This window comes from Acytostelium subglobosum, assembly GCF_000787575.1.
Source record: "Acytostelium subglobosum LB1 DNA, scaffold: scaffold4, whole genome shotgun sequence".
Classification (NCBI taxonomy): domain Eukaryota; phylum Evosea; class Eumycetozoa; order Acytosteliales; family Acytosteliaceae; genus Acytostelium; species Acytostelium subglobosum.
The window spans coordinates 351,483-379,114 of record NW_012236528.1 but is presented as its reverse complement, the minus strand read 5'-3'; the positions used below and the strand labels follow the sequence as shown (position 1 = coordinate 379,114).

Sequence of the window (27,632 nt, the reverse complement as noted above, 5' to 3'; positions counted from 1 at the left end):
GACTAATCTAATCTCCAAGTCGAAGAACAGCCTGCAACCTGTCTGATTTTTCCATGAATGTTCAGATCTTGTTTTGTTTGTTGAATAGGGTTCTGTTTGATTCATCCTCATCTCAATCAACTACTCTAATACTCTATTATATAAATAAATAAAGGAGTTACATCGATCAACATATCATTTCTAATCCACATGGATTCCAAACACAATGTTGTGTTTGTTTACACAAAGACTTAATAAGTCAAACCAACAACTTGTATCCCTAAATAATAGATAGATTGGTAATTTGAAGAACAAACATAATCAACCATAATATCTTATTTCCTAAAGAGGACTTATTATTATTATTATTGCTAGAGAGAGAACAAATAAGAAGGGCCGAGAGTGAGTTCGGAAATTGAAATTGAAACCGATGGGACCAACGACACTACCCTGACTACAACCCCCATTATTCGTGCACGCCTCTTGACAAAGGCAACCAATGAATCACCCACAACAGCTTCTCCTTTACACACCAGGGCCAAGTTGTGTTGGGAACACACAAATACAACACTGTTACAACAACAAACACAACTCACACATTCACTTCTATTACAACACCACTACTACTTACTTATATATATATACTATTACAACAACAAGCTATATATACTTAGCTTGAATGCTTGATTGTTTGTTACTCTGATTATTCAATCATTTTACTTAGGTACAATCAAACACATAATATTATTACAATCATACATACATAGATACATGCACTAGAACAAACAAAGAATGATTAGACTGTTAAGTGATGTATATTATATTAGCACAACTATACAGTTGTTATCATATAGTTGTATTGTACTATTCATATACTATTATAACAATATATTATTAAGATACATTGAATATCTAAGGTTATTGATCATGCCAACTCTATTATCATATGTACAAGCTGGTCTATATCCAAACAACATCAACAATAACAATGATATCAATAACAAAAAGACATTCATAATCACACAACAACAACAATTATTAACTGATGGTAACCATCAGAAGACGATCAGAACACCAGTACTACCTCATATTATACAGTTATACATTATTCAACTGTGTTTCAATGATCCAGTGCTGAGTCAACATTGGAAGATACAATTGGATTTGGTTAGTTGGTCATTCCATTCACTAGTCGCAAAGACATACGCCAAGCTGCATTGCCGCGATAACATTCAACAACACATCGCTTCACGCTTCTCAGTGCTGAAACGAATTGATCGAATCAAGTCTCATAGTCCAAGTGCCGATCACGCTCAGTTTGACAACATCGATGTGTCAAACGTTAATGTCTTCTCGTTGAAGACCGATATCACACCGGCCACTCTGAGGCTTACATCGCGATTGCTCAACCTCACGCATCTGAGTCTAATCAATGCAATCGACAGTGACAAGAACATAATGGACATGGTGGCACACGTGCATCCGAGTGCACCACTTCAATCCATTCAGATCAACAACATTGACATTCGTGACTGGATGCCAATATTCACATTCCTACTGGGCAAGCGTACTACACTCAGACACCTGCGTCTGGGCATCATGGACAGCGTGGCACTCGACACATTCATGTCGGTCATCACACCAGAGTGCTTTGGCGAGCTCGAGACGATGGACATATGGGCGCGAGGCGACACGGCCGCATTCAGCAAGCACGTTGCCACCTTCCCCAAGCTCAAGCACCTCAATCTTGCCAAGTGTCATCAGATCAACTCGTTGGAGAGAGCGCTGACCGAGAAGACATCGATCACACATCTGGCACTGCCTCAGATTCAGTCACCTCTCGAGTTTCGCTTCACAGGTGACATTGGCCGATGGACCATGTCAATGTCCTCGCTGCGTGTGTTGCGCATGTCGCCACTCTATCTGATGCGATCGACACAGCCAGTGCGTCTCGAACTCGACACGCTGGAACTCGAAACGTTCCAATCCAACTCGATCGATCAGAACGCAAGCCTGCAGCTGGACTGTGCCTCCAACATCCGCCACATCAAGCTCAGCTTCCTTGGTCTGGAGACAAAGTACAACAGACTCCTGGTATCATACATCAAGGCGAATAGACATTTGAAGAAGATCACCTGTGCCTACAGTGAGGAGATTGTCGCTGCACTGCAGTCTCCCGACTCTAGCATCGAGTCAATCGACTTTCTTTACATGCCACGTCGCATGGCGCCCGTCATGGAGATGCTGAACAAGTGTCCTTCACTCAACAGAATCAACATCCCACCAGTATGCGTCATTGACAGTGTTGTGCAGCAGTATGGCAGCTTCCAACATTGTCCCAACTCCAAACTCTACCATTACTTCCGTGTCGTCGATAGCAATACAAACAACAATGTATGTTGTGCGTAAATCATCGATGATTGATCGTTTGATTGTTAATAAATAAGTTTATGAACATTATTAGTGTACACTTAGTCGCGTGGAGGTGGTGCCCATCGCTCATTGTCTGGATAAAGGAAGTGAAGGATGCTGAAGCGTCCACGAGACTCGAGTAGAGCAATGTTGGTGCTGAGCGCGGACAGTTCGAGTGCGGGTCGATGCTTCTTTATACATCGCACAATGTCCAGATAGCCAGCCATGCATCCAGCCTCGAGAGCACTGCGCCATACTGTATCGGTTGTTTTGTAGTTGATAATGAGGTAGTCCAAGATGTCGGCGTGATTGAATTGTACAGCCCAGTTGATACAAGATTGTGATATCTCGCCGGTGGTGTTCTCAAACAGGAACTTGGTCAGCTCGAACCTGCCATGCTTGACGGCCAGATCCACGAGATAGTATTGATATTTGCACTTGGTGAGATAGCCATTAGCCATGAGTAGCTTGACAACTTCCAAATGTCCATTCTCCACCGCTCTGACCATGCATAGCGGTCCGCCAAGGTCGGGCCGCAGACGGACCAGATGATGCACAATATCAAGGTAGCCCTCAGCACATGCGTTCTCCACTGCCTTTGCTGTCCATCCTTCTGTCCTGTTTTGTGTGAGGTACTTGACGACGACTAGATGACCATTGCTCGCGGCATTGTCCACGGCGGCAGGTGTCGCGCCAATTGACTTGTGATTGAGATCGAGGAAGGACACAATGTCCAAATGTCCATTGGCTGCGGCCACATCCATTATATTCTTGGGTAGTTTGCTGTCCTTAAAGCCTGCCGTCTCGAATAGGTATCGCATCGTGTCGTAGTGTCCACCACGCACAGCCTGTTCCATCGCGTAGGATGTCGGCTTAACATGTTGACAATGTTCCATCAGATACTTGATCACGTCAAGATGACCGTTGGACGCTGCGCCAATGAAGGCCATGGGCGTGGCACCCCCGTCCATCCCATGCTCGTGCAGGTAGGCGACGACATCCAAGTGTCCACGCTTGCATACCGCGTCGAACGTCATCAAAGTGATCCCCTCGGATCTGTTGAGATGAAGGAATGTGACGATCTCCAAGTCACCATTCATCGCAGCAATGTGCAGTGCGGCAGTGGTGGCGAATGGCAAAGAGGTGGCGAACGATTCTATGTGGAAGTACTCGACCAACTCTAGACATCGCGATTCTGCCGCGGCATCAATCAAATAGCACGCACGTTCAAACAGTTGTTTGTTGGACTGGTAGGCCTGCAGCACGAGCTGGTGATCCAATCGGCCGATATGTTGTATAAGTGGACGGCAACCATCGACCGAGTACTTGAGCGATGCAATACCATAATGTTTCATTTTATCGTGTAATAATGGTATGTAGTTATATTTGATGAACCAATCGATTGATGTGATACTTGATAATCTTCTCCATTGTTTACTATCCACTCCTGACACCTTTGAATACGTCTCGCGGATGCAATACCATAAGTACTTGTTTGACAATACACTTGTGATGGCCAAGTGTTTCCTCAAACTACTATTATTATTCACTTCTTTGTTGTTGTCAGTGATTGTGTCATTTTCATTATTGATTGGTATAATGTAATCCATAATCATATAATTGTAATACTATTAGTTGTTAGAGATAGACACAAACATAATATCTATCTCTGTCACATAAGTTGAATGAATGAATGGTCATTCCAAGTTCATTTCAAAACTTTGACTTGGTGCCGTTTGGTGGACACCACCACGAGATCACCACCTTGGGAAGACCACGTTGCTGCTTACCCAAGTTTGTCAATGTATGACCAATGTTTTAATTCTCTCTGTTGCTCAATGATTATCTCTTTGTTATCTTATCTCTAAACTAAAAACATATCATAAAAATGATTGATTAAGTGATTTGGTTTGTTTTATTGATGATGGAAACACCAACTTCCAACCCATCCAAACGACCCACTCATTCTCAACTTCCAAACGATACAATAAATGGGGTGGGGGTGGTGGCATTGATTAGTAGAGTGACCAAACACGAGATAGACAGATAGAGTGTTACAGATAGAGATAATAATAATAATATCATCACAATATTGTTGTAGAGTGATATCACTCTGACTGACTGTGACCCAAGTAGTATAGAGTTACTCTTTCATTCATTCATTCACTCAAGTATACTTCATATATATATTATATATACTTTACAAGATTGAGAGAGAATGAGGAGATCAAAGACAAGAGCGCTTAAAGCTCTAGAGGCAATATATACTGCAGAGAGTAGTACTACTACTAATAGTAATGGAAGCAATGGCAATGGTAGCAATGATACTACTGGAGCACAGAACAAGTGTAGAGATGCTGATGTATGCTTCTACGATCAACTGAACTCATTGTTCGAGGTCAACAACAATTCATCAGATAACAAGAAGATATCATCAACAAATAGATTATCAGTGAGCAATATCAAGAAGAAGTGTATGTTGTTTCATTGATATGATTGAATGATTGAATGAATGAATGATTCACTTACCCAATCAATCAATCGATAGTCTTGGTCAGTGATTATGTAAATAACAGATTCGTACAAACAGAGATCATAATGTCAAAGGGCAAGGGCAATGGTGTAAAGGCGATCAACGATATTGAGCCGGGAGTACTTGTAGTTGAGTACAAGGGTGAGTTGATTGGCAAGCAAGAGGCATTGAAGCGTGAGCGTCTCTATGCGCACACGAGCACAACACGAAGAATGGATTGCTACCTCTTCTTCTTTGAGCACAAGGGTCGAGTCATGTGGTAAGTGAAGAACAGGACAGGACACATGCCTCAGCTTGCTAACACATCGACACCTTGCATGTGGATGATAGTGTCGACCCGACCATCCCCTCGGAGGATTTGGGACATGGACGATACATCAATCACAAGGTCAAGGGCAACCTTGAGCCGATCAAGATCATCGTGGATGGTGCACCAAAGATTGTGTTGATATCAAGTCGGCATATTGCAAGTGGGGAGGAGTTGTTCTTTGACTATGGCGATCGCTCAAGCTCATCACTCACCTACTTTCCATGGTTGCGAGAGGACTTTACATCAGAGGTAGACGATACAGTGTCATCGTCAAACAACAGCAACAACAATTGTAACAATGATTCAGCATCGAGAGAGCAGCAACATGTTCACGCCGTCGATGAGAATGCTGTGGTACATCATACAAGAGGTGGTAGTAGCAGTAACGGAGCGGGAGGCGGAGGAATTGGAGTCAGCAACACATTGAAAAGGAAAGGATTGTACAGTGATAGCGAGGATGATCAAGATGAGAGTGCCTATTCAGTTGGCCCTCTACTCAACAACACAAATGTAGTCAGTAGTGATCATGACAGTTTTGATAATGAGCCAAGTCTAGATGACATGAGTGATCTGGATCTGGATCAATCACATACTGATGGAGTTCAAGACAATGATGATGATGAAGACGAGGATTATCAATACAGCGATGACTATGATGATGACAATGACAATGATATCAATAACAAAGAGGATCAAGCGAGTGATCAACAACAACAGGGTAGCGAAAACTGGAAGACAAAGATTTATGAACTGAGTCTACCATCTGGGACAGACATCACAAGCGAGGTTAGCAATGAACATCCACAGTTACATAGTCTGAAGCGTATCAAGCTAAAGTTCAAGCAAAGAGACACCAGCACAATACCCTCCATGGAGGGAGTATAGTGTTAATCAATCAATCAATCTAAATCTGTACATAAGTTCACATAAATTTTATCTAAATTGCACAGGAACAAACAAATTGTGGATCTGATCTTAATTTAATTATTATTATTATTATTATTAATATTCAAGATGGAGGGACTTTCTTTTTTGTTGACACTTCACATTCCATACTGACAAAGCAAACAAATAATAGTTAATAATAATAATGGAAACATTCCAATTCCTTTTACTCCAACATATATTATCATACCTTCCACGAAATGTGGATGGTATAATGTTGTCATTAGTTTGTAAAAGATTATTTGAATATAGAAACAAATATCTATTCTTTAATAATACATCTTTATTATCTAAAAATGTTAATGAAAGATTAATCGAAATAAAATCATATAAAGAAATAATTATTTCCATTTTAAAAATGGAAATGAGTTTGTATATGTACAAACAAGTTTAGTGGATAACAATATTTTTACAAAATATTCAATAGGTAAGTATTGGATAAATCCAATATATATCTTAGAATATTAAATATTAACATCAATCTTTAATTCATTAAGATCCTACAAATATAAATGATTGTAAATGGAGATCTGATATAATTACTTTGGTTAATAATAACAAAGTCCATTTTATACAAATCCAAGAAACAAAGGTAAAACCATTGGATCAAATATTAGTTATTATTCATACAAGAGAAGATACCAATCTATATATCTTAATCTTATGCGAATAAGTGATACACAATTCTTCAACTATACAGGTGTGGCCTCCTATGGATTCGTAAGTAAAGATTCCATCCTAAAAATGGTAAACTATGGATTAGATGAATAAATAACATGGACACAATGTATAAATACAATGGTGTCTTTGTCCATCCTTCCATCCATTCGTCATTACTTCGAGATGTGTAGTGTTTGGAAAAATGATGAGTCGTGATCAAACTAGATGTGAAAATATACAATATATTGCTTGGTTTGTTGGATGGATCATCTTGCTAGACTCTTGCAAAGGTTGACGTATTGGATGGCGGTGTGCATGTCAGAGTAGTGAATTGGATGAAGTGATTGTTGGTATGCGCTAAAGTCGTAGGTGGTCTGAACTTGCTCGGGTGCAAAGCCAAGATATCCAACGATGAACTCTTGTAGTAACTTTGTGCAATTGAATCCCAGTGATGAAGTCATTAAACAAGGTGCGTACTCAACCTCCATCACAATCGCCTTTACATCAGCACGTAATTGAACAGGCCCCAGCCTTATTACAAAGTCTCCAAGTTCATACTTTGCGCCCTATATTGTTGATGTGATGTGATCCCATCGGTCAGTCAATCTGCTGTTGTTGAGTGATTGATTGAATGATCGATTGAATGATTGATCTTACAGTGATCTCATGTGTCTGTTTCTTCTTGTAACTGTTTGTCTTTTCGATTATTGCTAAGATGTCGCGATCTGCCTCGACAACAGTTGTCAGAGAGACGATGTAGCTCTTCTTTGTCTTTTCGCTAAAGGTGATGAGATGGAACTCTCTTGGAGTACTTGTCGAGCCCTCAGGCAATCTCTCATGATACAACGAGCAGTTGATTGCCCATGTCGACACCTTTGATCCACCAAGGAACTCTATCTTCTTATCTAAATCCCTTATATTATCACATTTAAATATACTGTTATCATTCGATCATTCATTCCAAAGATAGTTAGTATATTCGTGTGTAATTGATTGATGAGTGTATGAGTGTCAGCATACCATTTGTATCCCATTGGGTTGAATATATATAATATATATCTTATCTCTATGAATGAGTTTGAATGAGATGATCAAAATGACTAACTTTTGAAGTTCTTCTTGGTTTTGATCAACTTTTGATTTTACAAGATTGGATTGCCTCTCTATCAATCACTCATTCATTCATTCATTCATACTCCTACAAAGATATACATATAGTTATGGATTCACTACCACCATTGGTAATAGTTAACATTGGATATCAATTGAAGAATAGGTACTTTGAAGCAGATATCTCTGACTTTGTTTGCTTTGCATTGACATCCAAACATTTGTTGTTATTACTGATGGACAAGTTGATGCCTCCTTCAGGTCGTCTAATCCTCCCTGAATCTATACAACATCAATCATCGTCAACAGCATTATGGGGCCCAACAAAGATATACATCAACTGTTCTGAATCAATAACAAAGTTCCCAGAGACGTTGACAGAGCTGACTTTTGGTGATAACTTCAACTCACCAATCGTTAAAGACTCTCTCCCTTCATCCCTCACATCATTGACACTGGGAGGGATGTTCAACCATCCCCTGCACATCACCAATGAAGATGGAACAATCCAATCATTGCTTCCTCCTGGGCTGAGGACCCTTATCTTTGAGAAGTACAACAAAAAGTTAGAAAAGGGTGTGCTACCCGACACCATTCAGACCTTGCGCATCCGAGCGGGCTCGCCCCCAACACTTGAGCAACCGCCATCACCATATGGTCAGTCCACTATCACATTATACAGTCCCAGCGAGAGTCCATGTGGGAAAATGACGGCAGTCAGAATGGTACTGCATTACGATCTTTTGAGATTCAGTAGTCCATTGCCAACAACTCTAACTTCTGCAGTCGTGGACGTTGGAATAAGTGAGCCTCTGTTCTTGAGCCAACCTATTCCAGACACTCTCACCTCTCTAACATTTGGAGACAGATTCACACCGGGCATACTACCACCTCAACTAAAGAAGCTCAAAATTGGATCGAGACAACACTTGGTGCAACAACCTGGATTGCTTCCAGAGTCATTGGAATCACTCCGGTGGTCGGTATGGCATCCTCAATCTCCGAGGCGGACGATCAAACCAGGTGTGTTGCCTGAACATCTTACACGACTCACTTTTGGATACCACTACAACAACTTTATCCGACCTGGAGTGCTACCCAGATCACTTAGATCACTAAAGTTTGGTGGAATGTTCAACCAGCCACTGGGAGCAGGCTCGCTGCCAGATGCACTCAGCCGTCTGAAGATTGGAGAGGACTATTCGCAACTTTGTGTGAATGTTGTACTTCCTCCATCTCTAGAGACACTGGCCGTGTACTCTTTCAAACAGGTGGTGTACGCAGAGAGACATAATAATACAAGCAAGACTGGGTCGATCAAGTCGGTGTCGGTCTCTACAGTCAATCGAGGAAGAGTGATGCGAAGAAGACAGATATCGATCAAACTGGATACCTTGTCATTGACACATACTGCCTACTTCAGGACCAAACTAAATCTGCGACAACTGGTTTCATCACTACTACTGACTGCTCCAAATGTGGCAACCATCAATATTCACATTAGTTTTGAAGGACTGGAGAGTGCACATATCAGAAGACTTGGAAAAACATCATCTGGTGATGCAATCGCATTGGCAATCTTGAGAAAGAGTAAGACAATTCATGGATGGACTGATCAAAACGATATACAGGTCTGCTTTATCAAACAAATGTCACGACAACCAAGGCCAAGTAGATCAAATACCAAGAGATACTTAATGAGCAAAATATTTAACATCATTCAATACCGTTGGTTCAAAGAGTTACAACGATTGAACCAGAAACTTCAATCAATCAATTGGAAAGAATTGTACTATACTTGGGGCATAGTCATTTTAATGGTGATCGAGTATCTATATTTATAAATGCTCGCGTGACCTTACAAGTGATCACCAATCCTACCATCATTTTGGAAGTGTTTCCATTTATCTCTTAAAATCTTGATTGAATGGAAGGATGTTATATGTTTGATGATATGAATTGACAAAGTGAATCTTTGCTGATGAAGAAACAGCTTTGTAGACTGAACTTGGGTATGTAGAAGAACATTGTGTTGGATATTCGCCTGACCCGATATGGGCTACCAAATAAAGCAACACATAACTTGGTAATGGACATTGGCATATTGTCGATGACATTTGATATGGAGTTGTATACATCACTCTTACTAAGGTCATCTGCATTGAGGTAGTATGACAACGACTTGAGTGTGTTGGGCAATGTTGATGGATCAAACTTATCATTATCCATGTCGAGTGAGGTGAGTGCGTGCGGGAGGACATCAGCATGGACATGATGATTATAGTTGATCAGATTGAGTTTGTTGACGGATGATGGTATCAACCCTTTGGACAATCTAAAGTATTCGCAGTCGATAGTGAGCCGGACAACACCTTGGGGAAATGATGTGAATGTCACTTGTGATGGAGATTTGACGCCAATGACCATGGCATTCAATGTTAATGGCATTGATGCAATCTCCAGACTGATGAGGTCGCCATGTTGTTGATCCTCACTGACCAGTCTTATAATCTCAATGGACTCCAATATTGGGAACCTGGATTGTGTGATGAACATGAGCGCGTGGGCCTTCATGTCTGACAGCACCAACCGTTTAAGTGTGGTACAAACGATGTCAGAGTGGAATCTTGGAGTGGCCATATTCAAGTAAAGTGTTTGAATGTTTGGACACTGGATCCACTCTTGATTGAATGTCAATGGGAGGTAGAGTGTTAAGTCCTGTGCATTGGGAATCACAGGATGGTTGAACTTGGTCAGCTTTAAATTGATTGTTATTCCACGTGGCCAAGGATGTCGATTGTCGTCTTCAAAGCCCTGTTCAAAGCCCTCGCCAAGTATTAGGAACTTGAGGCGTGGAGGCATTGCCGCAGCCTTGATGGGCAGATTCCAAGCGTAGGCTTGGCTCAGGTCCAAAAAGGTGATGGATGCAGGGAGCACGTTGTCCAGGGAATGTGTAAATGTTTCTCCAGAGATGAACAGACTGGTGAGTGTGGCAGGGAACATCTGGGACGTTGGCATCCAGTCAGGGTTGATGTGATCAAGTTTGAAAGTCATCGTAGTCACACCTGGGATCTTGTGTAGGTGGATAGAAGGTGTTGATATAAGAGTTATTATGATCTCTGTGTTATGATCACGTGTTATCGACTTGTCGATCATATCAAACAATTGATGACATGACCAGAATGAATCACAAAACAAAGTATTCTCTTCAAATATCACTCTATTGAATGATCTTTCACTCATCATATCACTCAAAGCCTGTTTGATCTTGATTGGATCATTATCTTGGAATGATTGTTTGATTGATTGATTGGGTTAGTGAGTGAGCAAGTGAGTGATGGAATCATTCCAGTCCAGTCCAGTCTAGTCCAGTCCTCTTGACATACTCATATAATCTATTAAATGTTTTGCTTGAAAGTAGAAGATTACTGTCGGTGTTATCAATATTGTATCAGGTTGGATGTAGCTGTCAATAGTATGTTGTATGATTGATCGATATGAGACTAGTGCACTTGACGATGGATTGACTCTTGATAACCCTTTCAAGTTGAATGAAAGGTACTTCTCTCTATCATAATACCATCGTCTACACACCAATGTCAACATCAATCTATCAACATTATGATCAATGAATGATACAATCTGTTGTAATAATGTATATTGTAGTGTTTCCATTTATCTCTATTTATCCTGTATCTGTATCTTGAGTGATTAAGTGATTGAGTGATTGATTGATTGATAGGTCGAGTTTCTACAAAAGATAATATCTAGATAGGATTTATTTACATGTTGATGGCGTACATCTTGTCCTCACCTTGTTGGAAGAATTTGAGATATGCTACAAAGGTGGAGTACACTATTACTCCACCTGAAAGGGCAAACCATAATGCTTTATATGTTATCTAAATGATGTAAATGTTTGGTGTCCATGATGTTAGACAAGATTGAATGGATGATGAAGGAAGAGGAGATAGACCCTTACGATATAGTTATGAGCCAAGATACTAGGTATAGCGAAACCGCCAATTGTAAATAGACCTGTCAAGAACCATCCTAGATCGCTCACAGAGCTATAGTGAATGAGCGAGTGAGTATGATGTAGTTAGTAACTTGGCATATGTGCTCCGAATTAGGAACATACCCAGCATCACTTGAGAATGAATCCCTATTCTTGAGTAGCAGTGTTGGCAGAGGTGTAAAGAAGTAGAATGCAACGATAATGATAGGCCATCCAGATTCTGAGAATACACATGCCAATATATTAAACAACAGGCCTAATGCAAATGAACATGCAAATCCAATCAACCTGTATTCATTATATAAGTCGGTCCAATTGTATATATGAATGTATGTATGTTAGCGTCAATCAATCAATGGTTCAATGATTTGATGTTGGCGTCAACCAACCGATCAAACTTACACAACAAGATCACGATTACAATTTAAATTCATTGTTTCTATAATATATATTTAACTATCTCTATCTCTATCTCTATCTCTCTATGCTAAAGTAACCAAGTAATAAACAAACAAACACTGAGTTGTTCATTCATTCATCAAGTCGACTACATTGGCTTTAATTAAGGTGTGTGTGTATGTGTGTGTGAGGGAGCTGATCACCAATCTACACAACAACCCTGGGTTTGTTTGTTTAGAGGTAGTGGGGGAGTGAGTGTTGTTCACAATAAACTGGGAAAGACCATCATGATGGCACTTGTTTAGTTGTTGTTGTTGGGCTACGTCGACATAATCCTCAACCTCGATCTTATGCTTAATATAACATTGACTTATAATTATTATTTGTTTGGGATTATTACTTATAATTGAATAAACTTATTTGATCTGACCTTACTCAAACAAACAAATATCTTCAAAGTTGAGATATCTCACTTTCATTTCTTTAAATAACTTTAAGATACTGATACAGATAAATATAGAGATATATAGAAGAGATGTCAATGCCTTCATCACCATCAGCATCTCCTTCACTTACATCGTCTGCAGAGAGACAACTTAGAAGACCTGGTATACAATTGGATACGGATGGATGTTTGATTAAACGTGTATTGAAGGAGGGTCATGGTGAACTACCACCAGCACGAGGCGCAATAGTCACTATACATTACGAAGCATACTTATCGAGTGGACCTCTATTCGATAGTAGTGTACAGAATAACACACCGTTGACATTCAAGCATGGTCAATCAACTGTTGTCGAGGCAATTGAGATGGCCATACCAACGATGCGTGTTGGTGAGGATGCTGAGATCGTCTCAACACAGCGCTACGCCTATGGCAAGAATGGCATGCCTCCCTTCGTCCCGCCCAACACATCCATCACCTATAAAGTTCAGCTCATCTCATTCAAGATTGACAATGTCAATGTAAGTCTGGTCATCTGTGTCGCGTTGGTGATGATGCGAGCGAGCACTCTCTAATGGACGCACAACAAACACTACTCAATAGGACTACAACAACTTTGATACATTGCTTGCCAAGGCCAAGAATGAGAAGGATAAGGGCAATGAGTACTTTAATCAACAGAGACACAAGTTGGCAATGAAGAGATACATTAAGGTAAGCGATGTTATGTCACATGACAAAGGACTGAGGGACATTGCTAACGTACTTGCTACGACTACTACTACAGGGAGTATGGCTACTTGGAGACAGTAGATATACGATGGCATTGGACGATACAAGGTCAAAGAACCTCAAGGAGTTGCTCATTGTGTTGTACTTGAACTTGGCAACATGTAATATTAAGTTGGCCAATGGCAGACTGGCGTTAACCAATTGCGAGAAGGTCATGGAGTTGGGCGGAAGCAGTGCCAAGTTCTACTTCCGCATGGGTCAAGCCTATTCACTCAACAAGCAATACGAATCAGCCAAGCGATGCCTTGTTCAAGCCATTCGTCTGGAACCCAACGATGTCAAACTACGCGAGGAGTTGGAGAACATCAAGAAGATGCTACAGTAGTGTGGTGTGTTGGCAAGTGAGCGAGTGAGTGCGACAACTACCGACAACCGACAACCGACAACCGACAACGATCAACGACAATACATTGTACTATTATTATGGAGATTGAACGAGCCAAGGCCGTGGCAAACCAAGACCAAGACACGCTCCTAAGCATTGCGTTTATTCGTGTTTGTTTGTTTAAGAGAATTCGTCTGGCGTCTGATCAGACGAGTCGAGTCCTAAGCCAGATCGGTCGATTGATCGATCAGAGGTTTCTAACAAAGATGCAGCAATTGTTGTCTATCTGTTGTTGTAACTGAGGCTGCTCGGTATATATACATTTGAACTTGTTTGGTATACAGTTGTGCGAGATGTTGCTGGTCTGGATCTTGACCAACGTCACGGCACTCTTGGCCATGATGTCGTAGAAGATCGAGGCAAACTTGTTGGGCAGGTTGGACACGTCCAGCTTGCGCAGCGTGCGATTGGTCGAGATGGCAATGAAGAGCGACTCGAGCATCGGCTTGCTGGACTCATAGTCAATGGCCGAGTCCATGTCGCTGGGCTCGGGCAGCTGGTCGTTGAAGACATAGTCGGCGTAGAGCAGTGCTGGACTGCGTTTGAAGCGGAAGTGGATGTACAGGTGGCGCAGGGTGGGGAGCTGGAGGCATATCGGTGCCTCTTCAAGCATCGATACGAGCTTGGCAACGACAGACACGGGCGGGTGCGACAGCTCGAGGTGTGTGAGCGATGGTGCGTACGACAAGAGGTTGGAGCGCAGGATGGGTCGCGTTTCAATCAGCTGTGACAGATCAAAGTGCAGAGACAGTCGCTTCATCTCGGGGTTGAACTGCACGCCGGTCGCTGGCTGGTTGTCCGGGAAGCTGTTGCCCTCGATCGACAGACTGAGCTCGACGAGCTTGGGCTTGGACACAATGTCCTGCTTGAGCAGGGCAGGGATCAGAGGGATGCCAGTGCCAAGATGTGTGAGAGAGTGATTGTTCGCCAGGTATCGGAAGAATGAGTCGTCGCGTTCGAATGATTCTGTGGGCCCATGGCCCAGCCACTGAAGGTCTAATGACACCAGGCTGTCGAGTTGGAGAAGCGCCGACCATGGGAATGGGTGCTCGTCGTCGTCCACAATGAGCAGCTTCAGGTGCCGCAGAGAGCGGGCCATGGTCTTTGATGATAATATGTCGGCGTAGAAGTGGTTCAGATGTGATGTGTTGCAATCGGGCAACGACAACGCCAATGAAGTGAGTGAGCGCTCCATTATGAACTCGGACAGGGGACAATAATCAATGCCCAGGGCGATGCCCGAGCCCCTGTGCTCGTAGTCGATCTGGAGGTCGGAAAGATTGCGTGTGATCGTGTCGAGTCTTGAGATGATCAGGTTGAGTGGCGCGCGGCTAAAGCCTGGTCGCGATCGCAGACCAAAGTGCCTCAGGCCATTGTTGTGTGAGATGAACTTGGACAGCTGCTGGATGGACTTGGACACGGCGGCGTCCGAGTCCTTGTAATATTGCGACCACCACAGTTGCCATGAGTCAATCTGGCCATACGACAGCTGCAGCATTTTGGACTGGAGCAGCACTGATATGTCCTGGCCGGGCGGCATTGACAGGCCACTCACAATATCGCCGTGATTGATGTCCTCCGAGACCAAGGTGCGGAAGTAACGCACAAGTTGGAACCTTCGTTTGGAAGGGTCCATGTGGAAGGTGGTCTGAAGCGGTGCCGCCGACGACACATACACCACCATATCGTCACTACTCAGTCGTGATCCAATATCAAACCAATGCCAGCATACCAATGCCAAGTCCACATTCGCCTGAGTAAATTCCTTTCTATTCCAACATCTATGCAGTATCATATCAAGTACCCATTCAGGTAGCTTTGGCTCACTAGACACTAATCTATTATTATTCCTTGTTGTTGTTGAGGTTGAAGTTGATGTTGATGTTGAGGTAGATGTGAATGATGGACTCGAGTGTGCCATTGCAGAGTCTTGATCTGATGTAGATGTAGTCACTATTATAGGTGGCATGCCACTACCATTATTATATGAACCATTGATACTGCTATTATTATTATTGATGGCATTGTCGTCAACCTCCTTTGGTGGAGTGACTATGAACTCAAACATTATGTATTGTTCTCAATCTAACTATTTATCTAACCTTTGGTTGATTGTGATTGATTGATTGATTGATTATGTTTTGATTATATATACTATTATACTTATTAATATATACTTAATATAAATGTATATTATCTGTAGTAACAAACAATGCAAGGCAATGCCATTCTCAATCATTCAGATGAATGTGTACACCCTCTATCTTTGATGTGAGCTCACATCAACCTAGTGTAATTGAAACGAGATCTCGTTTGCAGCTCATGAAATGTGAATGGGTGAGGGGGTAAGGGGTCAACATCTATTAATAATTGGGAGGGAAGTTGAACAGTTGTGTTGTGATTTGAATCGTTTGTTCTACTCTTCTTCAGAATCAGATTTAATCACTTATCATCACCACACACTCAAACAATCACGCACATACCCGCAATTACTTAATCAATTAATCAATCAAATGTTATGAACAATCATTCAGATCAGATAAGAATGAATGGAACTTTGATAATACATGATATATGGATCTGATAATAATCTCATTATTAATTTATTATTATAATAAATTAACTATTGTTGAGTGATTGGGTCCTGTATCACCTGGTCCTGATTCATCATTGGCCTAGAAGATATAGATATGTTCAAAAACTTGATGAAGTCTCAAGACAACCATTCAATTTCGAAACAAAACCAACACCTGGATTCAAACAAATAATAATAATGATTGATAGTAATAATATTGATATTATTGCACATAAGTTATTTAGTAACAAACTGTTGTGTAGATTGATTTCCAGTCATATTAGAGATATCCATAATAAATGGATGACAAACAATATTCAATCAATTATAAGTTCACAGACATCACATTTGATAAAGTCAACAATCAAAGGTGAAAAGTTATACAATGATGGCTCGCTCATACAAATGCTCAAGTACAATGCCACTCAGATGTTCATTGATACATTCGATGCCCTACAGTCCCAGTCCATCTCATCAAAGGTGTCATTGACCAGTGACCTCAAGAAACGCTTCCTCTCCAGACTATTGCTCAAAACGATCAAGTACAACAATGCCCAAGCATTCAATCATCTACTAAAGCAACAGTGTACCGATGGTATCCTTCCCCTGTTCGACAACCACAATGAGCACAAAGCTAGATGGACGTCATACTTGATCAAACATGGCAATGTTGAGTTGCTCACAGCCTACCTCGTGATGCACACTCATTGCAAGATGTCAACATCCTACATCATGCCGGCCATCGACACGGGCAACGTACAGTTCGTTCGACTATTGCTCCAACACAACATGTTTCAACGTCGCGAACTTTATGATGCGCGTACGCCATACCAGTTCAAACGGCTAGGCGTCAGTATCGACATGCTCAAGCTGTTGCACGAGGAGTTCAATATACTCTACAAATATGATGAACGTGTAATGCTCTGGTCAAGGTTGTTGGGACAATCAATCAAGTCAAGCAAGGTAGACAGTGTACAATACATTCTCAAACACATGGGGTACAATGCATCCTTGGAAATGTCAACGCTAGAGTTTGTATTATCACAGCATCGCGAGAACATTGGCATGAATGGTAGCATCGACCTCTATGACGCGCTGTGTGCCGATACAAACTGCGCCAAGGTGCTCTTCCAGATGCACTTCGGCCTCGAACACATTTTGCGCATGGCAGCTGCTCACGGACATAGCGATCTCATCAAACATATCTACACATCATACTGCCAACACAATCCCGAAAAGAGGACATACATCCATGATATGTTTGAAGATGGCGAGGCAATGAGTAGGCTCCGCATGGCACCCTTGGTCCTGATTCTCAACGATGACCTTGACGTCGCCGAGTCAATGATCGATCAACTATGTCCAGCGATCAATCTCAAATTGTGGTCTACCATGTCTGAGCGGATGGCCATGCACCTGACCAAGGCGCGACATCATCCATTGAAATTCAATCAACTTCATTTGATCGATATCATTGATGCGCTCAGCCAGCCTGGCAGCAAGATCACCGAGGAGATCATTCATCGATTCATTGATAATTGCAGCATTGAGACCTCTCAGCGTTACTATGGAGATGACATTGACGATGTCCGGTTTGCACTAACTAAGGCTCCCAGTGTGTCCCCATCATTCGTTCAACATCTCAGACATGCATTCAATCTTCATTACCCAGTCACCACAGACTTTGAAGACGGTATGATGTTGCGAGCGTTGGAGATGGCCGACTTTGATCAACTTTCCATAGCCTTCCAGCTTCTCGATCGTCCCGGAATTGAGTTGATGATGTCAAATGACATCAGGAAGAAGAAGATAGTGGTGGCCGCCAGCAAACTCATCTCACACTCTTCATTGGACGTGGTCACTCTCATGTTGGACAATCTGCCAGTCTTCAAGCTAGACCCTCATATATGTGAATGGGCCGTGTCCAACACCAATGTGGACGTGATCCAGTATGTGCTGGGATTGTTCCATTTCGATGTTGAACCAAGTATCTCAATTGATATCGACAATATAATCAACTTGGCATATATTGGTAATAATGCTCATATAATTATACCTGCGCTCAAACATCGATTTGAACATGAGCTTGGCAAGACTTTGCCAAGGGTCCACCTGGCAACACTAAATCAGGCTGCGACAAAGAATGCCCATCACTCATTAGAGTATCATTTTGGAAGCTCAGAGTTCCAATCAATGTCCGAATCAAACCGACTGAGTACCCTCCACTCGATCCTCAACAGTGCCTACGATCAAGGTTACTTCACCATTGTCAAGAGATGCACCACAATGATAGATGAGATTCAATCAATCAATCAATCACTCTTGATCAACTCAATTGTTGGAACTATCCCTTCATTCAATCACTCCCAGTGAAGGTTGGTTGGTGGTTGGTGCACTGCCATCATGTGATCAAACACTTCTATTCTGGATTCATGAGTTTTTGATCAAAGATATACGAATGTTAACAAATAATAATAATAATGATATCGATATTGATATAAGTGCACATAAGTTATTTAGCAATAAATTGTTGTGTAGATTGATACAACAACATGTTAGTGATATACATCGTAAATGGACAGTCATACAATCAAAACGACAATACGACGTTGACTACTCCAACTACAACTACGACAACTTCAACACATATATTACAATCAAGTCAACGATCAAAGGTTCCAAACTACTCAATGATGGATCACTCATTCAAATGCTAAAGTACAACGCCACTCAAATGTTCATTGTGGCATTCGATGCTGCTCAGCTGCCCTCCCCTTCCCCGTCCTCAGACTCTAATGCCACCAATGACCTCAAGGAACGGCTCCTCTCCATACTATTGTACAAGGTGATCAAGTACAACAATGTACGAGCATTCAATCATCTACTCAAGCAGTGTATCAATGGTATCCTTCCATTGTCCATGGACTATAAGAGCAAGGACAAGATGGTATCTTACATATTCAAACATGGCAATGTTGACATGTTCAACGCGTACCGCCAGATGTACAACCATCACATAATGTCAACAAAGAGGTGTGGCAAGTCCTACCTATCACACCTCATGCCCGCCATCAACACGGGCAACGTACAGTTTGTTCGAGAGCTGCTTCAACATCACACGTTTGATCACGATCATTATGATGGAGCGCACGCCCACGAACAATCAAACAAACTCCAACGACCAGTGTCAGCATGCTCAAGATGTTGCATGATGAGTACGATCTACTTTATAATGATAATAGAGGAGAAGGTATCATTGATTTATGGATGATCCTTCTGATGCACTCAATCAAGTCAAACCAGACAGATAGTGTACGATACATAATGGAACACATTGCATCATCACCATCAGCACATCAAGTCCACTCGTCACACCTGAAGAGGTCTTTAAGTAGGTGTAGTGATAGCATTGGCAAGAATGGCAATGTGGACATCTTGGACGCACTGTGCTCCCATCCCAAGTGCCTCAGCGTACTCTTCAAGAAGGACTACGACATCATATCATTGCTCAACAGGGCAGCTGATCATAGACATGCTGAGCTGATCAAGCACATCTACTCAACATACTCCCAACACATTGATCGATGTCCCGATGTAAAGCCTGTGATTCATAGTATGTTTGAGGATGGCGAGACAATGAGTCGACTGAGGGTCACACCTGATGCAGCCATACTCAGTGATGACCTGGACGCCACAGAGACATTGATCGATATGATATGTCCAATGATGAATACCATGATGTGGTCGTTCTTATCCGAGAGAATGGCTATGTACTTGACTAAAGCACGACATCCATCATTGAGGTTCAATCAATTGCAATTGGTTGAACTCATTCGTGCCATGGACATGCCTGGCAGTAGCATCACCGAGGCGATCATACATCGATTCATTGATAACTGCATCATTGAGAGGTCTCAGTACTACTCTCATGCTGATGCTGATGGTGATGATGATAATGATCACCTGGACGATATCTACTGTGCACTGAGGCAAGCAACAAGTGTATCACCATCACTTGTACAGCATATCTGTGTTGCATTCAAACTCAAACCCCGGCCCGACTACAAACTTAGTCTGAACACAGAAGTGTTGTTGCTAGCGTTGAAGATGGCCAACTTTGATCAACTCTCCATTGCCTTCCAACTCATTGATAGAGATATGATCGGGATATTGATGTCAGATGAATGCACAAAGAAGAGTATTCTAAAGTTGGCCAAGAAGCTCATATCAAGCGGCTCCCTGGATGTAGTCACTCTCATATTGAACAAATTGCCCTGGATCAAACTTGACCCTGTAATATGTCATTGGGCTACCTCCAACTATAATACGGATGTATTCCATTATGTGTTGAGACTGTTCCCTAAAGGTGAACTAGGTGTGAACATCATCTTTTACAATCTAAGCTGTCGGGCATACGTCAAAGACACAGCTCATTTAATAGTACCGATACTCAATCAAATGGCAAAGTCATGGCAACTGACTATCTCAAACGAAACATTACAAAAGTCTGCAACAAACAATGCCTATCATTCCTTGGATTATCACTTTGGAACACCAATGTTCAACGAGTTGTCCAAATCAAGTACCCTCCACTCAATCCTCATCCATGCCTACGAACTTGGTTACACGACCATAGTCAAGAAATGCAATGCAATGATCAATGACATTCAATCAATCAAGAAGAGGTAAGTTCTGGAACTATCCCACCCCAGTCTCAAACACACTCACTCGCCCAATCACTCAATCACTCAACCAATGAAAAGGACACATGATGAGATGGATATATTTGAGAATGTGATCGGTCACTTGGATGAAGTCCAGCATGTCCATAACAAGAAATTTGATTGATGATCAGATACGAATATACAGATATACAGATACAGATATAGATGGATACACTACAACATACATTGTTACACAATATTGTAGCATTATTAAATGATAATATTGATCGATTGATGTTGTCATTGGTGTGCAGACGATTGTTTAATGATAGGGAGAAGTACCTTTGTTTCAATGTTAATGAAGTGTCATCAAGGTTCAACCCAACGATCAGTCGACTACTCTCATACCAATCAATCATGCATAATACCCTCGATCACATAAGCTACAACAAAAACAAGAAGAAGATAGTAAGGGTGTCACCGATGCACCCCGACGGACCTGTCTCATGCGACGTCTATCATTATTGTATGTTTCGTTGGAATGATTCCATGGGTAGTCCCCACACATACTAATGATCAATCATAGATACGGACGATAACAAGTCACTTCAATCCCTGAAGAGTGTGAAGGGTATCACATCAATCCATTTCGTTGATTATGATGATGAAGATGATGATGAGGTAAAGATGGCATTTAATGAAAAGTTCTGGTCAGACAAGGGTCTCCATGATACAATCAATCAGTTGGCATTATGTAATGGCTCAGTGCTTGAGATCGCTCACCAATCAAAGCCATCGACATCGTTTCATCTGATGCACATCACATCGCTGACGATCGATCATGATAACGATTGGATGCCCTCGCGACAAATGTTCCCAAACACTCTGATCAGACTGGTGATCACTGGAAAGGGATTCAATCAACCACTGGACAATATGTTGCCAGACTCACTTCAAACACTAAATCTGGGAAAGGCCATCAGATGGAATCATCCCATCAATGCATCCACTCTACCGCCATGCCTCACACTCCTATCCCTCGGCAAGAGCTTTGATCAAACATTCGATGGACAACTACCATCGGGCATCACAGTGATGCTCGAGAGGACCATGTTCAACCGGGCCGGTCTGCCCAAGTCCCACGACCTGGCACTCAACCTTCCATCACATTTCAATCAAGTGATCGACTGCCCAACAACCCTCCGCTCACTATCCCTGGAGGCGGAGATGCCTCAATACCTCGACGAAGTCCCATTCATCAAACTCAAGATATTGACACTGACTGATTTGCCTGCCGCTGCACTCGCCACCATCACATCTTCCAGATTCCCCGTGTTGTACGAGTTTAATCTGTGGGGAATTGAACAGGCTAGAGATAGTATATCGCTGGCATCATTGCCAATGTCATTGAGACGGCTGTCCATCAACTCCCCAGTGCCAATCACATCTTTCCCCATTGACGGAGTGATTGAGAAGATGGAACTCTATGTATTCTGTAATCGCGACCTATTCAGATTGTCCAAAGGATTGATCCCGTCATCAGTTCGCAAGTTAACACTGCTGAGCTATGACCATGTGATTCAAGAAGGTGATCTACCAGCATCGTTAACATCATTGGACATCAAGGAACAGACAAACAGAGATATTGTATTCGACTCATCTTCACTACCTACATCAATACGCAAGTTAGGATTCCCTATCAATAGGTATGAGTTGAGGGCATTGTCCTCTATCCTCAACCAAATGCCAATGTCCATCACAAGAATATGTATATACCTCAGACGCGCTCATCGTCTCAGGCGACTATCCGACAACCTATACTTCTACGCCAACAATCTTGAACAATGCTATATAGTCAACAAAGATACCATGTGCAATATCTTTGTGCTCTAACTCATCATATTCATCAATCTTGTCCCAGGGTCGAGGGTCGAGGGTTGCAAGGGCGAGGGTGAGGGCGAGGGCGAGGGCGAGGGTTGATGAAGTCAAAGTTGAAGAGACCATTCATCCAAACAAACAAGTTAGATAATAAGTACAAATATGTTATATAATAGTATACATTTAGTGTTGAACAATAAGATACTTCGTAATCATATCTTTAATCATATCAGTGATATACATAATCGATTGATCAAACTACCCTCGCCATCACTATTACCATCATTAAATGACAAAGACAACATTCATTCGAAGAGTACAACATCATTGATCAAATCAACTATAAAGGGATCAAAGTTGATTGCTGAAGGCAGTCTACCTCTGATGCTCAAGTACAATGCCACTCAATGGTTCATCAAAGCATTCGACAGTGTCTACACTGATACCATTGGCCATGCCCACGATTCTCTTGCTCTCTCCGACATACTATTCGAATCAATCAGTTGTAACAATATACAAGCATTCCAACATATACTCAAACATACAAACGGGATAGTCCCATTTAATGTACAACCAAACAATGTGGACAAACTATTGGATCTACTCAATCATGGCAATGTGGACATGCTCAAAGCCTTACTCTTGATGAATGCCCACCGCTCATTACCAACGGATAGCTCGCAACTCGCCCGTGCCATCGACTCGGGTAACGTAGGCTTTGTTCGATTGATGCTCCAGCATCACTGCTTCGAACGCCATCAAGTTGAGCATTTACTTGACGGTGGAGAGGAGGAGGATGAGGACGACGAGGAGGAGGACCCCAACACATTCAGTCGTCATGGCGTCAGTGTTGAGATGCTCAAGATGCTGCACGAAGAGTTTGACCGACTGTACTCCGACACGGACTTGTTGAAGATGCTACTGGAGCACTCAATCCGATGCAACATTCCAGAGAGTGTACAATACATCATCGAGAACATTCCACCAAAAGCAAACACCTTCGCGCTGAAGAAGTCTTGCGCGGGATACATCAAGTACCTTGGCAAGCATGGCAATGTCAACATCTTCAACACTCTATGTTCCAAATCATGGATGGTGTCAGAACTCCTCAAACCCAACAGACTCTCCACATTGATTGTGGATGCAGCCAACAATGGACATGTTGATTTTATCAGGTGCATATACAACTCTGGCCACAAGCCCATTGATGCAAACAACAAGACACTGATCCATAGCTTCTTTGATGATGTACCCGGCACATTGACTAAGTTCCGTGTCACTCCCTTGGTCTCCATTCGCAACAATGACCTTGAGCTGGCCAACAGACTGATCACACAGGTGCGCGACATTGACGTGGAGCTCTGGATGAACATGTCTGAATCAATGATCGCCCTGATCACCAACCAGCGTGCTCCTCCGCTTCGATTCTTTCGAAGCTCTATCACTCATATGCTGGATGCCTTCAAGAGCGAACAAAGCAATATAACCGAGGAACACATTCACAAGTTCATTGACAACACGCAGTTTGTCGAGGCAGAGAATGAATATAATGGAGGCACTCGAGAGAAATACACTGCGCTTACGGTGGCAGCTAGTATATCTCCATCGATCATGCGACACATTCAACAATCATTCAAACTTGAACAATTTTCTCAAAGCGTCCTTTTGAGTGCGCTGGACTCCAAGAACATGGATACACTTGCGATTATACTTGAACAGACACCGGTGTCTCATATCGACTGGGTTGGCTGGCGCACCATCACACTAGCCCCATTGACCTTTGTTAAGATGGTGTTGGAGAACACTCCCAGTTTGCGAGAGTACTATCGCGTCATTGATTGGGCATTCAAGAACTCATTGGAGGTGTTCCATTATGTGATTGAGCTGCTACCATCAAAGAACCAATACTTTGTTGACAACATGATCTCCCTCATCAATCAAGCCTACACACGGAACATGCCATCCACATTGCCAACACTGTATCAACGATGCAGAGACAATAGTATCCCCATACCAAAGGTACCTCTTGGTACACTGCAAACCTGCTCGATCCAAAACTGCTACAAGTCACTGGAGTATTACTTCGAGTCAACAGAGTTCAATTCCATGACCAACTCAATTAAGTTAAGCACATTGTACAACATCAATCATCTAGCATATATCTATGGTAATATTCACATCATCAGACTGTGCAACTCAAAGATCAAACACATTCGATCAAAAATGCATATGTAAGTGTTGTTGGATATTATATTCCTGTGCATAATTCTAACAAATAATTATACAAATATAATATAGTGTACATGTAGATGATGCTGTTGTCGACAGGGTCATCCAGACACATCCAAGAATGGAGACAGCTATACACAGAGTTTTCTCGGACAAGAAGATATGTTTGCTCATCATGGAACATGTTGGACATGTTCACAACTCACTCCAGATTGGTGATCGACATCGCATCAAAGGAGGCAAGCTACTCTCGTCAAAAAGTCTGTTGAAATACATCAAGTATGGCGCAACAGAATGGTTCATCAAGGCCTACTCCAAAGTGCCATACCCTCCCAACTCAGAGCTACTCATCTCCTCATTCAGATGGCCCAATCTCACCATTATTGATACATTGCTCAACAGTGGATCTGTATTTATCGATCACTACCCATTGCAATTGATTGATATAATGGAGGCACTATCATCATGTGCCATCCCTGGATGGGAGAGGATCTTGGATCAATACCTGTCCCTCGTCAATCACCAAACATCACCAGTTTATGAGATGACAAGTGATGACCTACAAGAGTTCATCCATCCATCATTCATTCGCCGGCTGCTCACACTTGGATTCGTTCTTCCTCGTGTAAACGCCGGCAACTTCAATCAGCAAAGCATTGTTGATGCTTGGCTTACCAAACCATGGGCATTGGAGATGTTCATACTGCTGCGTGAACAATCACTCATTGACCAAGCTGTCGAAAAGTATTTGGCTATCGCGGCCATCAAGAACAATGTACCGTCCATTTTTAAATACTACATGGACCAGTGTATACATTCAGCACCATCATCAATTCTTGTTGCTGACGATGACGACGACTATGAATACGACGATGATGCTACTGATGATGAGGAGATGGAAGAGGAAGGTGGCCTCAATGTCACTCTGAGCAGAGAGATCGAGTACGAGCTCATAGAGAATTGTTTGCAACCCAAGCGCGCGTCCGAGATCAAGGACTTGGTGCTACAATACATTCCACTAATAATCATTGAGGACCAGGGTCAATTGATCGAACTGTTCAAATTGGCCTCAAGAATAGGAGATATGGACCTGGTGGTCAAACTATATGGTATGATCGATCACAAAAAGTCAGGGTTCTCAGTCTATGATGGACTTGCCCAAGCATTGCTCGGTGACACTATCAATGTAGTCAACTTCATTCTCAGCAACGCCACAAACGTATCAACACGATACACTGTCAATGATATAAGTGCCAGTCTGTTGTCAATTGGACTGATTGAGCGATTGATGGCACATCGTCCTCAGGTTGTGTGTGACCTGTCCCTCGTGCTGACCCAAGCCATCACTGTTGGAAACAAAGTTGTGATCAAGTATATGATGGACAACGAGCATGGCGTTTTCAAGAATGATTATCACATTGCATTTGCACGAGCGATCAAGGTTGGCGACATGGACAGTGCCAGATGGATCATGGAGCTTTCCGACCTCGACATTGACCACTATATATCAATGATCAGACCTGGATTGAACAATCAGATTGTAAAGATCGATAGCCAACTGACGGAGGATGACATTATTGAGTGTGCCAGTGTGCTATACTCAGACACAGAGGATCACTCAGACCTTTACACTCTTTTGATCTCAGCGGCCAAGAGATCACACTCACTCCTCGCTACAGTGATCGATGAATTCTTCTCAGAGTTGAGATTGTTGAAGATGTCAAACAAACAGTATATGAGCCCAATGGAAGAGTGCATCAAACGTGGCGATACACAGTCGATTGATTATCTGGTTCGCATTTGTACAGAATATGGCCGTCATTTGCCACATGAGATACTGCCAGTGGAGATGACCGACCCAGCGATGATGGAGTATATCTTGGACAAAGGATACATCAAGGTCAGTAACAAGACAAACAACTATCTTGAACTTGTTGTTGACTGGGCATGTAAGCATGGACATGTTCAAGTGATTCGTATGATTCATCAGCGTTGCACATCGCCCAATCAACTCCAACGATACATTCCTTGTTTGAACAGTGTGTTGGAAGCTGCCAAGAATAATCACTATCAAGTGATCAACTACCTATTCAAAGTTGATGAGAGCACATCACCTGTAAAAGCATCGACACTCACTCGGGCATCATTCAATCAATCAACAATCGCCAGCATACTGGACATGGTCGTGGACATTGCCTACCAATATGGAAATCTGAACATCATTGCATTAAGCCCAAATGTTTATTTAAATAATAATATATGTGATTGATTGATTGGTCAATCAACAAACAAAACGT

At 42.2% G+C, this 27,632-nt stretch overlaps 14 protein-coding genes across 14 annotated transcripts; 8 read left to right on the top strand and 6 right to left on the bottom strand.

The window, feature by feature from the left end:
• Positions 1 to 1,292: 1,292 nt before the first annotated feature.
• Positions 1,293 to 1,445, bottom strand: SAMD00019534_023140 (hypothetical protein; the record flags this gene model as incomplete). The annotated part of the gene is made up of 1 exon (XM_012901612.1): positions 1,293 to 1,445. The coding sequence occupies one exon, from the start codon at positions 1,443 to 1,445 to the stop codon at positions 1,293 to 1,295; it is 153 nt and encodes a 50-aa protein (XP_012757066.1).
• Positions 1,446 to 1,515: 70 nt separating this feature from the next.
• Positions 1,516 to 2,388, top strand: SAMD00019534_023130 (hypothetical protein; the record flags this gene model as incomplete). Its single annotated transcript, XM_012901611.1, has 1 exon — positions 1,516 to 2,388. One exon carries the CDS (start codon positions 1,516 to 1,518, stop codon positions 2,386 to 2,388), a length of 873 nt encoding a protein of 290 aa, XP_012757065.1.
• Positions 2,389 to 2,450: 62 nt separating this feature from the next.
• Positions 2,451 to 3,746, bottom strand: SAMD00019534_023120 (hypothetical protein; the record flags this gene model as incomplete). Its single annotated transcript, XM_012901610.1, has 1 exon — positions 2,451 to 3,746. One exon carries the CDS (start codon positions 3,744 to 3,746, stop codon positions 2,451 to 2,453), a length of 1,296 nt encoding a protein of 431 aa, XP_012757064.1.
• An 863-nt stretch (positions 3,747 to 4,609) lies between these two features.
• On the top strand, positions 4,610 to 6,119 carry SAMD00019534_023110 (hypothetical protein; the record flags this gene model as incomplete). The annotated part of the gene is made up of 3 exons (XM_012901609.1): positions 4,610 to 4,865; positions 4,940 to 5,183; positions 5,255 to 6,119. 3 exons carry the CDS (start codon positions 4,610 to 4,612, stop codon positions 6,117 to 6,119), a joined length of 1,365 nt encoding a protein of 454 aa, XP_012757063.1.
• A 986-nt stretch (positions 6,120 to 7,105) lies between these two features.
• Positions 7,106 to 7,873, bottom strand: SAMD00019534_023100 (hypothetical protein; the record flags this gene model as incomplete). The annotated part of the gene is made up of 3 exons (XM_012901608.1): positions 7,106 to 7,405; positions 7,497 to 7,752; positions 7,860 to 7,873. 3 exons carry the CDS (start codon positions 7,871 to 7,873, stop codon positions 7,106 to 7,108), a joined length of 570 nt encoding a protein of 189 aa, XP_012757062.1.
• Positions 7,874 to 8,059: 186 nt separating this feature from the next.
• Positions 8,060 to 9,624, top strand: SAMD00019534_023090 (hypothetical protein; the record flags this gene model as incomplete). Its single annotated transcript, XM_012901607.1, has 2 exons — positions 8,060 to 9,539; positions 9,581 to 9,624. 2 exons carry the CDS (start codon positions 8,060 to 8,062, stop codon positions 9,622 to 9,624), a joined length of 1,524 nt encoding a protein of 507 aa, XP_012757061.1.
• Positions 9,625 to 9,887: 263 nt separating this feature from the next.
• SAMD00019534_023080 (hypothetical protein) lies at positions 9,888 to 10,967 on the bottom strand (the record flags this gene model as incomplete). The annotated part of the gene is made up of 1 exon (XM_012901606.1): positions 9,888 to 10,967. The coding sequence occupies one exon, from the start codon at positions 10,965 to 10,967 to the stop codon at positions 9,888 to 9,890; it is 1,080 nt and encodes a 359-aa protein (XP_012757060.1).
• Positions 10,968 to 11,731: 764 nt separating this feature from the next.
• On the bottom strand, positions 11,732 to 12,401 carry SAMD00019534_023070 (hypothetical protein; the record flags this gene model as incomplete). The annotated part of the gene is made up of 4 exons (XM_012901605.1): positions 11,732 to 11,851; positions 11,932 to 12,019; positions 12,091 to 12,255; positions 12,370 to 12,401. The coding sequence occupies 4 exons, from the start codon at positions 12,399 to 12,401 to the stop codon at positions 11,732 to 11,734; spliced, it is 405 nt and encodes a 134-aa protein (XP_012757059.1).
• Positions 12,402 to 12,901: 500 nt separating this feature from the next.
• SAMD00019534_023060 (hypothetical protein) lies at positions 12,902 to 13,929 on the top strand (the record flags this gene model as incomplete). Its single annotated transcript, XM_012901604.1, has 3 exons — positions 12,902 to 13,333; positions 13,416 to 13,526; positions 13,600 to 13,929. The coding sequence occupies 3 exons, from the start codon at positions 12,902 to 12,904 to the stop codon at positions 13,927 to 13,929; spliced, it is 873 nt and encodes a 290-aa protein (XP_012757058.1).
• A 247-nt stretch (positions 13,930 to 14,176) lies between these two features.
• On the bottom strand, positions 14,177 to 16,057 carry SAMD00019534_023050 (hypothetical protein; the record flags this gene model as incomplete). Its single annotated transcript, XM_012901603.1, has 1 exon — positions 14,177 to 16,057. One exon carries the CDS (start codon positions 16,055 to 16,057, stop codon positions 14,177 to 14,179), a length of 1,881 nt encoding a protein of 626 aa, XP_012757057.1.
• A 912-nt stretch (positions 16,058 to 16,969) lies between these two features.
• On the top strand, positions 16,970 to 18,937 carry SAMD00019534_023040 (hypothetical protein; the record flags this gene model as incomplete). Its single annotated transcript, XM_012901602.1, has 1 exon — positions 16,970 to 18,937. One exon carries the CDS (start codon positions 16,970 to 16,972, stop codon positions 18,935 to 18,937), a length of 1,968 nt encoding a protein of 655 aa, XP_012757056.1.
• Positions 18,938 to 19,274: 337 nt separating this feature from the next.
• SAMD00019534_023030 (hypothetical protein) lies at positions 19,275 to 21,412 on the top strand (the record flags this gene model as incomplete). Its single annotated transcript, XM_012901601.1, has 3 exons — positions 19,275 to 19,654; positions 19,750 to 21,249; positions 21,328 to 21,412. The coding sequence occupies 3 exons, from the start codon at positions 19,275 to 19,277 to the stop codon at positions 21,410 to 21,412; spliced, it is 1,965 nt and encodes a 654-aa protein (XP_012757055.1).
• Positions 21,413 to 21,645: 233 nt separating this feature from the next.
• On the top strand, positions 21,646 to 23,121 carry SAMD00019534_023020 (hypothetical protein; the record flags this gene model as incomplete). The annotated part of the gene is made up of 2 exons (XM_012901600.1): positions 21,646 to 21,754; positions 21,815 to 23,121. The coding sequence occupies 2 exons, from the start codon at positions 21,646 to 21,648 to the stop codon at positions 23,119 to 23,121; spliced, it is 1,416 nt and encodes a 471-aa protein (XP_012757054.1).
• Positions 23,122 to 23,490: 369 nt separating this feature from the next.
• On the top strand, positions 23,491 to 27,413 carry SAMD00019534_023010 (hypothetical protein; the record flags this gene model as incomplete). Its single annotated transcript, XM_012901599.1, has 3 exons — positions 23,491 to 25,337; positions 25,405 to 27,284; positions 27,376 to 27,413. 3 exons carry the CDS (start codon positions 23,491 to 23,493, stop codon positions 27,411 to 27,413), a joined length of 3,765 nt encoding a protein of 1,254 aa, XP_012757053.1.
• Between the last annotated feature and the right edge of the window lie 219 nt (positions 27,414 to 27,632).